The sequence below is a fragment of the Notamacropus eugenii genome, chromosome 2 (genome assembly GCF_028372415.1).
Source record: "Notamacropus eugenii isolate mMacEug1 chromosome 2, mMacEug1.pri_v2, whole genome shotgun sequence".
In the NCBI taxonomy this organism is placed as follows: domain Eukaryota; kingdom Metazoa; phylum Chordata; class Mammalia; order Diprotodontia; family Macropodidae; genus Notamacropus; species Notamacropus eugenii.
Window position 1 is genome coordinate 459,854,195 of NC_092873.1, and position 12,711 is coordinate 459,866,905.

Genomic DNA, 12,711 nt, shown 5'->3' on the forward strand with positions numbered 1-12,711 from the left:
AAATCACTGTCGCCTTCTCCATGAAAACTTTTCTAACACTTTCTCAGGCCTCACAAAGCACTTGGTTGTACCACTCTATACACTTAAATATAATTTATATTATAATTATTTACTCATATGTCATAATTGTGAGTGCTATAAAAACTTTATCTGTCTCTTCTCCAGCACTTAGCCTATAGTAAATGCTTAATGAATATATATATACACACACACATATATATGCAAATTAGTAAAGGCAAAAGCATATCCTCCTAACAAAGGAGAATTTCACATGCAAAATTAGAACAGACCAGTAGACTAGACTAGTAGGTAATGGGTTAGAAAGGTTAGGGCAGGGAAGGTGGCAAAAGAGATGGGGTATGAGAGGTAGCTGACAGAAGTCAGTATAGCAAGGGGAGGAGGGGCAGCTCTGATCCCTACCTCACACTCCAAGCAGCCCCATTTCTCCATTTTTAAAAGTGGGTGAAAGTAATAATGGTAGTTCTATTTATGAAGCATCTTTTTTTATAAGAATTGAATTCTGTTTCTTCTCAGTCTACACTATCCAAGTTAGCATTATTCAAGTAGTGAAACTATAGGTGATCTCCAGGAGCAATTTTTCTAATTTCTCATTCCTACAGAGCTGCAGCTCGTTGTAATAAAGGCATAGAAGTGTTGTTTGCAGTGGCCCTGGAACATTTTGTCCTTGTGGTTGTGAGAGTTTTGAGGGGTCCTACTCCAGCTGATGAAACAGCAAAGAAAATTCGATACCTGATTCACTGTCAGTGGTGTGAAGAGAGGATTTTTCAGAAGGATGGTAATATGGTAGAAGGTAAATAAGATTCTTAATTTCCTATATTTCCAATATAATCTGTAAGTAAGTACTGACTACATCCTTAACTCATACATATTATTGATATTTGATGTGGATATACTACTTGTTTTATTTCCTATGTTAGAATTCCCTTCCTTAGCAGTTAGAACATTTATATGAATTTATAATTAAAGTGGTATTTTCTTTTATTACCAAATACATACTTTCTATCCCAACCCCTTCCCTAATAACCACTTGTATAGCATTTTCATTGGCCGTCTTCCATACCTGGAATTCTCGCCTTCCTCTCTTCCTCCTGGCTTCCTTGAAGTTAAGCTAAAATCTCATCTTTGGCAAAAAGCTTTTCCCAATTCTTCATGATCATAATAGTAGACCTTAGAGAGGAACAGCTCTTGTTGTGAGAGAGTGAAATGAGGCTGGCAAGTGAAGGCCAACTTACTGAATTTGGAGCTGCATACGTGTTTTTCTGAAGTGGCCACAAGTGAACGGGAATACCATGAAGGTGGTAGAGGTTTTACAATCAAAACTAACCTAGTCAACAAGCTTGTATGCCTGCTGTAAGGAGTAACAGCAAACTCATGACAATGTGATTGCAACTTGCAGGAAATCACCATGCCACCATCATCATGCCTGTGCTCCCACCATGACTAACCCTGATGAGATCAAGGAAAATTTTATGAAGACCTGTAGACCCTTATCATCATTGTACCAAAAGAAGACAAGCTTATCATTCTGGGTGTCTTTAATGCTATAAAGTAGGCTCAGACTACCAAACATGCGAAGGAGTCCTTGGGAGGAATGAAGTTGGAAAGACCAAGAGCAATGGTCACTTACTACTGAAGACTTGTGTATCTCCCAACCTACATAACTTTCTCATCGCCAACACTATTTACCTAAACACAATAAAACTTTGTGGATGCACCCTCACAGCAAACATTGGCATTTAATAAACTCTGATTTTAAGAAGAGACAGACAGGATGCAAGGGTGACGAAAGCAATGTATGGTGCAGAGCACTGCACTGATCATAGACTTATCCTTGCCAAGCTAAATATTCACATTCAACAGAAGCCATGGCCCCAAGGCAAAATGTCTACCAGAAGAATTAATGTCAACAGATCAAAGCGCTTCTCTGAAAGGAAATAATTTGTTACTAACTTGGAGGAGTAGTTGAGCCAACACACATTTGCCAACAGTGGAGCAGAAAAGGAGTGGGCAACTTTCAGAGATTTGGTGTACAACACTGCATTTGCTCATCTGAGTCAGAACGCTTGCAAACATCAGCTGCTTTGATGAAAATGATGGGGAAATTCAGAAGCTTCTAAATGAAAAATGAGTACCCCATCAAAAGTAAAGTACAAGCGAAGGTTAGAGAGAGATGCAGGATTCTTGGCTGAATAAGAAGGCAGGTGAAGCTCAGTTTTATGCTGATAGTAACAATTCAAAGCAGTTTTATGATGCCTTGAAGGCTATTTATAGGCCAAAGATCTGTGGTGCATCCCAGCTACTCAGTACTGATTGATTAGTGAAAAGGACATGAGCCTAGAGAGATGGGCTGAACACTTCCATTGTATTTTCAACAGACTATCATCAATCAGTGCTGAAGGCATTGACCTTTTACCTCAGGTTGAAGTCAGTCCCTCCCTAGTCAAAGTTCTAGCTGAAGAAGAGGTTTTTGAATGCCATTAGGCTCCACCATTAGGTGGCAAAGCACCTGGTACTAATTCTGTTTCAGCTGAGATTTACATGGTAATTCTTTGTTCTTATAAAAGCTGACTGAAATTTTCCAGGTTATATGGCAAGAGGAGGTTATCCCTCAGGAGTTCAAGGCCACCTCCATTGTTCATCTTTATAAAGGTAAAGGAAATAGACTGTCCTATGACAATCACAGGGGCGTCTCTGTCTTAGTCTTTTCCGGCAAGATTCTTGCCAGAACCCTCCTTAATGGGCTGATCATTCACTTGGAAGGTGACCATCTACCTGTGAGCCATTGTGATTCAGAAAGGGCCGAGGAATGATCGATATGGTGTTTGCTGCCCAGCAACTCCAGGAGAAATGCCAGGAGCAGAACAGACACGTTGTATGCAACATTTGTAGGTCTGACTAAGGCCTTTGATATAATCATTGTGCAGGCTTATGCAAAATTATGTCAAAATTGGGTTGCCCTGGAAGTTCATCAGTTTTGTACATCAGTTTCATGACAGCAGGCTTGCCCAGGTTCTGGATAATAAACAATACTTTTGCACTTTCCCAGTCACCAGTGGAGTGAAACAAGGCTGTGTACTTGCTCCCATGCTTTTTAAAAAGCATGATGTTTTCAGCCATGTTGTCAAAAGCCTTCATCGAGGATGAACACAACATCAGTGTCAGCTACTGTACTGATGATAAATTCTTCAACTTGGAAAGACTACAAGTCAATACCAAAGTGGAGGGAGTGTTGGTGCATGACTTTTTGCTCACAGATGATTGTGCACTCAATGCAGCCTCTGAAGCTGAGGTGCAACAAAGTGTGGATCAGTTCTCTGCTGCTTGTGCTAATTTTAGCCTAACAATTTACACCAAGAAAACACAGGTGGTCTATCAGCCAGCACCACACCATCATATGTGGGACCATCAGTTACAGCAAATGGAAAAGTTTTGAGTACTGTAGATGAATTCACTTACCTTGGTAGTGTACTTTCCAGGGTTATATACATTGATAATGAGATTGATACATGCATTGCCAGAGCAAGCTCAGTATTTGGGACGCTCCAAAAGAAAGTATGGGAGAAAAGAAAAGAGATATTAGACTGACTACCAAACTGAAGGTCTGCAGAATCATTGTGCTGACCTCACTGCTGTATGCCTGTGAAACCTGGACAGTCTACCAGCACCATGCCAGAAAATTGAATTGCTTCCATTTGAATTGTCTTAGGAAGATTCTGAAGACCATCTGGCAAATAAGATACTGGACATTGAGGTCGGTCCTTTCTTGAGTTGAACTGCAAAGCATTCAAACTCTATTGCAGACAGTGCAACTCTGTCAGGTTGGCCATGTTGTTTACCAAATATATACTTTCCAGAAAAACTATTTTATAGAGAACTCCAACAAACCAACACTCACATTGCAGGAAACAATACAAGGATACTCTCATGGTCTCTGAAGAACTTTGGAATTGACTGCATAACATGAGAGACACTGGCACAGGACTACCCAGCATGGCATGCCCTCATCAAAGAAGGTGCTATGCTCAGTGAGCAAAGCAGAATTGAAGTAGCTCAAAAGAAACACAAATTTAGAGAATCCATTCCAAATATTCACATGGACTGTTTGTTCCCAAGCTATGGTAGAGCATTCTGAGCTATAGTGTGGGTATGATCAGCCATAGTTGGACACAGTGAACTTAACTCCAACATAGTGGTGTCATTTTGGTCCTCTTCAAGAACAAGGTCAACAACCAATCTTTTTTTGAGATATGCCCAATTTATCCTATCTTATTTGTACATAGTTAGTTGCACAAATATGTCATCTTTTCCCATTAGGCTGTTGGCAGTGACTGTTTTTTGCCTTTCTTTGTATCCCCAGCTCTTAGCACAGTGCCTGGGGCATAATAGGTATTTAAACACTAGTTGACCAACTTTATAGGTTATAAAGAGTTTTTACATCCTTTATCTCTTTGATCATGGTGGTTTTATCTTTATTTTTTACATACACAAGCAGAGATTCAGAGAAGATAAGTGATTTTTGTCCAAGGCACATGGCTAAGGAATAGAACCCAGGTCTTCTGAATACTAGTTCAATGTTCTTTCTTCTGAACCATCACCAGTTTAAGTAAAATAGGTCAGATTACGTTTTTGCCAAAAACCATATCTAGTCACAGAATCATAGATCTACAGCTGAGAGAAAGCTCAGATGCTATGTAAACTAATCCCCTCATTTTTGGTGGTTTGTCTTCAGAGGCATCACATCACCATTCTTCCACACCCCTAGGTACATCACCTTGGCAAGGTCCTGGACACCTCATTCTCCATCATCCCTTTCCCCTGCACTTCTAGTCACTTGTCAAATCTTGTCATTTCTACCTTCGCAGTATTTTCACATCTATCCCGTTCTCTCTACTCACACAGTCACCACCTTGTCTCTCATCTCACCTGGGTGATTATTCTTCCTGCCCTGCTCCAGTCCATCCTCCACACTCCTGCTAAGGTCATTTTTCTTAATCGTAGATCTGCTCATGTTACTTCTCCATGCAGTCTACTATAGTGTTTTCCTTTAACTCTGGAATCACATAAGCTCCTCTACTAAACTCTTTAAATCCCTACACAGCCTGGCCTCAACCTATCTTTCCAACCTCACTGGACATTATTCACCCTCCCACATACTGTGATCCAGCCAGACTAGCCTTCCCTCTTTTCCTCTCATGCCACACATCTCCCATCTCTGTGCCTTTGCGTTGGCTGTTCCACAGGCTTGGAATGAGTGCCTTCTTCTCCTTGCTTCATGAGCCCCTTTCTCTAAGATGCTATTTAAGCACAATCTTCTGCATGAAGCCTTCTTCATCCTCAGCTTCCAATACCTCATGTGATTCTCATTCTTGAAATTGCCATATTTAATAACAAAATGTAACATTTATATAGTATATTCTCTCATTTGAATCCTCATAGCAACTTTCATAGGAAAGTACTATTCTGATTCCATTTTATAGGTAAGGATTCTGAGGTTGAGAGTTTAAGTCAATCAGTGAGCAAACTTTTATTAAGCACCTCCTCTGTGAAGCACTGTGCTAAGCACTGGGAATTCAAAGAAGGGCAAAAAGGCAATTGTTGCTAACAGTCTAATTGGGAGAGAACATGCAAACGATGGAAATAATGGATATAGATCATAGATAATTGGTGATAATGAGCAGAGGGAAAACACTAGCATTAAGGGGAATTAGGAATAATGGGGTCTTGTAAAAAAACTGGAACTTGAAAGAATCCAGGAGGGAGAGAATTCCAGGAATGGGGGACAGCCACTGAAAATGGACAGTCCAGAAGTAGACTGTCTTGTCCAAGTAACAGTAAAGACACCAGGATCACTTAATCTTAGAGCACATGCAGGGTGAGTAAGGTATAAGAACATGGGAAAGGTCGGAGGGACCTAGGTTTTGAAGGGTTTTAGAAGCCAAATAGGATTTTACATTTGAACCTCTTAAGTGATAGGAAGTTCATTGAGTGGGGATTGAGATGATCAGACCTGCGCTCTAAGAGCTCATTTTGGAGGATAGACTAGAGTGGGGAGAGACTTGAGGCAGGCAGACCCACCAACAACCTGTTACAGTAGTCCCAGTGGTTGAGGTAATGAGTGTCCACACAATGGTGGTAGCAGTGTCAGGGGAAGGAGGGGGGTATATACCAGAGATGTTACAAAGGTAAAATTGACAAGCCCTTTCAACAAATTGGACATGGGGGAGTGAGAAAGAGTACAGATTTAAAGATGACCTAGATTATGAGCTTAGGTCACTGGGAACCTGGTGGTACCCATGAGAAGAATAAGAAAATAGGAAAGAATTGGCCCAGTCATATAGTTGGTAAGTATCTTAAGGCAAGATTCAAACTCAGGTGTTCCAGACTTCAAGTCCAGCACATATACTCTTGTTATATACTATATTGAATATATAATTAGAATAACTAAAAGAAATGAGAAAATGAACTTTGGCACAAAGACTCAGTTGATATGTTAGTTAATGTGGCCAAACTGTTAAAAAGTATGGCTCACAGGGTGGGTGAAGGATATATTTGAATATAAAAGAGATATAAATGTAAAAAGTGTTAGAAATTAAAAATTAGTTCTCTTCTTTAAGTACTCCCACTGTGCTTGAACCAGTATCCTCACAACTTCTAACATTTAATGGCTGGTGTTGGCTTAGAACTAGGAGAACTTAAGAGGAAAATTAGGAGGACAAGCAAGCTTTTGGAGGGTGGAAGGGAGATGGATTCATGTGCCCAGGCCATTTTAAGCAGGAGTTAAAGCAGGGAAGGTGCTAAATCCAACTGCTGGTTTGCCATAGGTCCCCACAGTACAGTCTCTTTATCCTCCAAACCAGAGATGACCTGAGAATGATGACAAATCTCCTAGGGCTTTCTAATAAGAATTATGCTCTCCTTAGGCACACTCCCTTTGAGACTGTGTTGTTGTTGTTACTTTGTTTGTCCTTCGTTCTGGAAGGGGACCATCACATCAAGATGATGACATGACTTGCAGTTGACTTTGATTTGAGAGGGTAGAGGGTTGTACAAGGTCACCAGTCTCACTTCTCCTCCAGAACCATCTGGGTCCAGTGGCCTGATATTCATCAGGATGACTGGAGAAGGTCCAGGATGCAGTGGAAGACCTTGGCCTTTTAGGCTAAAGTTTTATCAGATTCTCACTTTGCGTGAGATGCACCCATTCAGTGCATAGGCCTCTTTAAGTAGTTACTCAAGGGATGACCCCTTTAATCACAAAAAAAAATTAAAAAAAAAGCTGGGAGGGGAAGACCCTAGGGTTTCCTGTGTAAAAGAGAAACAGTTACTATTTAGTATTTAGATCACTCTGTGCTAGGAGGGCTGGGACCTGTTGTCCAATCTGTGAGCTCTAGAGTGAATTTGGCTTAAGGCAAGAAATCTAGCCCAGAAACCCAAAGGAAAAAAGGTAGCTTTTGCTCATCAAAATGTACTTTCCCCTGGGCAGAGCACCCCAGGCAAGGAGGGAGAGGGAAGGGAAGGGGTGGGGAAGGCAGAGGAGGGGAGGAGAGGAGTTGCTACTCACTCACTCACAGGTTTGTCCTTCATTCTTGAAGATGACCATGACATCCTTTGAAATTATTCCACTAGTGCAGTCAGCTAGTAGAATGGAGCGTTGTTGGGTTTGCAGAAGCAGTTTGTGGTTTTGTTTTGGATCTTCCAGGTCCTAGAAAAAGCTGTGTTCTTGTTCTAATATGAGTGCAGTTTAATTTACTTAAATAAATTATACCTATACCTCTCTTTTCTTTTTTATACAGAAAACCCATATAGACAGCTGCCATGTGACTGCCATGGAAGCATGCCTGGAAAGACAGCCATAGAGCTTGGTCCTTTATGGTATGTACCTAAGAGTAAAGTAATATACACAATTGCTTATCGTAGCTAAGATATAATTATCAGGGGATAGGTGCAGCCAGAATATTGACAAATTTAAGACATGGCCACCTCTTTTTCTGCAAACCTCAGCTATTAACAAGTAGCATAATTTGAGATTCCCTCTTTTCTTTACCCTGGCTAGCTGCTGTCAGTGCTGAAAGGTTACATAGTAGAAGAGGAAAATAGCCTGGATAAGCTGCCTAGGGCAGTGAGGGGGTACAGTGGAGAGAGGGCCCAATCTGCAGTCAAGAAGACTTGAGTTCAAATCCTGCCTCGGACACTAGCTATATGACCCTGGCTAAGTCATTTAACTGCCTGCCTCAGTTTCCTCATCTGTAAAATAGGGTAATAGCTCCTACCTCATAGGACTCTTTGGGAGTATCCTGTGAGATAATGATTATAAAGTACTTCGCACAGTGCCTGGTGCACAGAAAACACTATGTAAATGTTCTCATTTATCATTATAATTCATGAACTAGAGAGAATTAGTTCCTGAATTGGAAGCTGACTGTATATGTTAGTGAGAGGCTTTTAAAAACATAGAATTATAAAACTAAACTTTACTTTTTAAAGGTTTCCCTCTCACCTCTGACACAGGAGTAGCTTAAGTGAAAGGGGTGTACATCCAAACACAAGACATGAAATGCATGTCACATGATGTAGTAGAAAGGCCCCCAGCCCAGAAGTCAGGAGACCTAGGCTCTCTATCTAGGCTGACTCTCCCCATAACTAGCAGGGTCATCTCAAGCAAGTCACTTAATTTTTCTGGCCTTCAATCACAAAAGTGAAGTTGTAAGATGAGGCGGTTTTTAAAGTTATCTTCCACCACTCAACATCTCAGAGACAGCATGACATGGTGCAAAGAGGACTTAAGGCCAGAATCCAGAGAGACCTGAGTTTGAATGGCACTTCTTGAGTGTGTCATCTAACATCTGTCTGCCTTAAACTCCACGTGGGTGAAATGTGAATAGTTATGCTTGCTAAGCTTTCCTCCCAAGCTTTGGGAAAGGGTCAGATAACACAATATGACAGGTATGACTGTAAGAGAAGCACTGAATGAGGAGTCAAGAACCTGTCACCTCATCTTGCCCAGGCCACTGATTCCCTGTGTGTCCTCAGACAGTCCACCTCCCAGAGGTTCCATTTCCTCATCTGTAAAATAAGGGGTTTGGATTGAATGTTCCTGAAGGTCCCTTCTAGCTTTAAAGTGAATGTATTTTGCAAACCTGATTGGCCTGCTTAAATGTGATTATAATACATTTAAAACCAGGGGTCATGCTTACCACCATCATGTCTTGAAAAGCTACTTCTCATGCACAAATCAGTTATGAGTGGTAGGAATCTTAACAGTTTTAAGTTTTTATTCAGAATCTTTACCTCAGGCCTGCTCTGGGAAATATCACTGGACCCATAGCAAGCCTCTCTGCCATCTGCAAGGTGAAAATAGACATATTCTGTTACTTCTGAGAAGTAATAATAAAAAGATAGAATTTAGAGGAAGATCATGAGTTGGATTTTATGTGGGTAATTTTTTTTGTCACTCTCATCATAGAATTTCAGTTAGAAGGAACCTCAGAAGGTCATCTGGTCTAGCCCATACCTAAAAAGAAATTCCATCTACAACATCCCTAGGGTCATGCCCAGGCCATCTAGCCTTCCCTTGTAGACCTTCAGTGATTGAGAACTCTGTTTCCCAAGGTTTCTCAGCTCTGAAAAGCACTGCACTATACAAAATCAGTCAATAAAAACCACAGTTTACAAGTGAAGTGGACTTAAGGATACAACACTCAAAGATGACATGGTAATGTCTCATTTTTTAAAAAAGATAGTTACCTAATAAAAGTATGAGCATAGTTTCATATATGTGAAATGATTAAGAAATATATAAATAACAGATAGTGCTGCTTGGTCCGCACTCTGGAGACCCTGGAGGAAAAGGGGAGACCAGCTCTCCTCAGCTCACTGTACCAGAAAATAGATAGTAAATATGACACTTTCCCTAAACAGAGACTTAAAGTTTGATTATGAAAGTGGGCATTGGAAGGGCTGCAGCTGGAAAGTTATTAGAAAGTGGTCCAATTTTCTGTGTTCATGTCATCTCATGGAAAAATGATAGAAGCAAATTTGAAATTTGTTATACTCAAAATGTTTCCTCACATTGGAACAGATTCACATTTTTTGAAATACACTAACTGTATGTGTTTACTTGGTACAAATCTCATAGATCTGCCTCTTAAACTTAATACCTGTTGCTCCTAGTTCTGTCCTCTAGGACCAAGTAACAAAATTCTTCTTTGATATGACAGTCCTTCAAATACTTGAAAATAGCTGTCACATATTCCCCAAGTCTTCTCTCCAAGCTAAACCCCCATAGAAAATAGCATGGTACAAAGGAAAGGCTAAGTGTGTGAATCCTGGTCAATCCTGGATTGAAATCCTAGCTTGAAATGCTAACTACCTGTTTGGCCTTGAGCAAGTCACTTTGGCACTCATGCCACGACTTTGTCATCTGCAAAGTAAGCAAGTTGTATTAGATGACCTAAAGCCCCTTCTGACTCCATATGATCTTATGATCCTTTCAGACAATCCTTGTATGGCATGATTTTGAGGCCCATCACCACCCTAATCACCCTGCTATCACTATGTTCTTACCTGTCAACATCATTCCTAAAACAGTGTCCATAATAGAACAAAATACTCCAGATTGGATCTGTTTGGAGCAAAGTACACTGGGACAGTAACCTAAATTGTTTTGAACATTGTGCCTTTTCATTGTAACCTAAAACCAAACCTTGCGCGCCCACCACACACACACACACACACACACACACACACACACACACCTTTTTCACATGAACTATTCTGTAATCATCCAATACTCCACTATATTAAGCATCTGAAATTTATTTTTTTAAGCATAGGTAGTTTTTTTATTTTTAACGATTTAATCTTTTAGGACCAACACGCAAGAGTAACTCCTCCCTTCCAGTTCCCCATCACTTACTTGGCATTTATTGCCATATATGGCTTAGTCATATTTTCATGTGTAGTATATAGTATCCTTTCATTTAGTCTGAGCTCTAAGGGCAGGGACTGTCTTATATTTCTTTGTATCTTTCTCAAGTACCCAGAAGAAGGAAACCTTCTTAGCAGAAACATGGATTTCTTTTTCTCAGCTGATCCCACCAGGTTTTTTATTATTAAGCAGTTAAACTGAGATCATAAAAAACTATAGCCCAGATTAATAGCAAGCAGATTTTAAAATGAATCATAAATTCTGTCTATTGAATATTAACTCTCCCAGTCGATGGTTAAATAATATAGTTCTTTTCCTTTAAAGACTATATGCATTTTTCAGGCTCAGTGTTCATTCTATTTTCTTTATTTGTCCAGGTCAGGTTCCCTCTTTAATACTGGATTCCTCCGAAGAATGCTGTTTGAAGCGGTTCAGCATGGTTTAGACGACATTCAGCCCCTAATAAAGACTTTAATCTGTGAGGCAGAGTGCACCACTCTAAAACAGTTTTCAATTCATGCACCTACAAGTCTCAATAAGCAAGGTGACTAAGGAAATGACATAGCACTCACCGAAAATATTTCATCTTTATTGGAATCTGCATTAGTTTTATAATTAAAAAATTATACAATGAGCTATTATCTTTCACCTAGGGTTCCCTTTTCAGAATGAACAAAGAGGAAGTTTTTAAAATTGTCAGAAACTACTACATTATAGGCTAGCAAATCTTAGAATTCAAAGGAAGTGAATGATTGTCTGTAGCAGTGGTGTCACAGAGTCAAAGAGAAACAGGCCATTAACCTTCAGGCCTGAAAACCATATTAACATTATGTTCTGTTATGTTTTTGAAGAACAATTAATACCTGTGCTGCAATATTTCTTTTAAAAAATGTAGAACTAAGTCACAGTTGTTGTTTTAAGATCGGAATATTTGTCATGTGATTTGTGTTCATGCTTAATCAGAGGTAGATTATCTTAAATTAGAAGCTAAAGGTCCTTTGTTATTTATTTAACACCTTTTTCTGACCTGTATAGAAAGTACTGTTGAGGGTCCTAACAGCAGTCTGACCACAAATTTCTGTAGGACTTTTTGGGTCTTATCCAAGTAACTGAAAAGTTGTTCATCCTTTTTTGCTACTTTCTTCTATAAATGTATTTATGTATAATCTGACTTGCCCTTGATTAAGAGCTGGGATTATTATCCCCACCTTTTCTTCCATCTATAAATTCAAAGGTAATTCAGATAAAAATTGGGGGGGAGGCTGGGGCAGCATCAATAATTTTATACTTAATCTGATTTTTGTTGTCACTATAATTTTATAAAATATTTTATTTCCATTTGCTCTTTATCTTTTAGAGGAATGTGGTGTAGTTATTAAAACTCCAGATACTGGAACAGATTATTATGTTGTACATGGTATGTATTTTATTTGTCAAAAAAAAAAATAGAGAAAAGGCTTATTTTTGTGCCATTTTATTCATTGAAAATACCTTACTAGCAGTTACATATTTATCTAGCCTAATGACACTTGGAAGTATTATAAGAGACAAAAGTGCCTTTCAAATCAAAGAAAGATTTAATTTTATTTAGCAAGGTATCAGCTAAGTATGTGGTTATATTCTAGTCATTTAAATATAAGTAATTGAATTGTGTGTCCATATTTATTTTAAACAATACAAGGTCTTCAGAGTATTTAGATTTATTTTGCCAGATTTCTGGTTTTAATGAACCATATGTAACTTTTCATTACATAAAACCTCAG

At 39.3% G+C, this 12,711-nt stretch overlaps 1 protein-coding gene across 2 annotated transcripts in view; it reads left to right on the forward strand.

Annotated features, from left to right (window-relative positions):
- Window positions 1–12,711, forward strand: part of TRMT1L (tRNA methyltransferase 1L) — a 54,306-nt gene that overhangs the window by 39,095 nt on the left and 2,500 nt on the right. For both annotated transcript variants that reach the window (XM_072648390.1, XM_072648391.1), the window contains exons 11-14: window positions 621–811; window positions 7,815–7,893; window positions 11,326–11,492; window positions 12,306–12,365. In XM_072648390.1, the coding sequence (XP_072504491.1) occupies window positions 621–811; window positions 7,815–7,893; window positions 11,326–11,492; window positions 12,306–12,365 (497 nt within the window). The remainder of the gene's footprint in view (window positions 1–620; window positions 812–7,814; window positions 7,894–11,325; window positions 11,493–12,305; window positions 12,366–12,711) is intronic.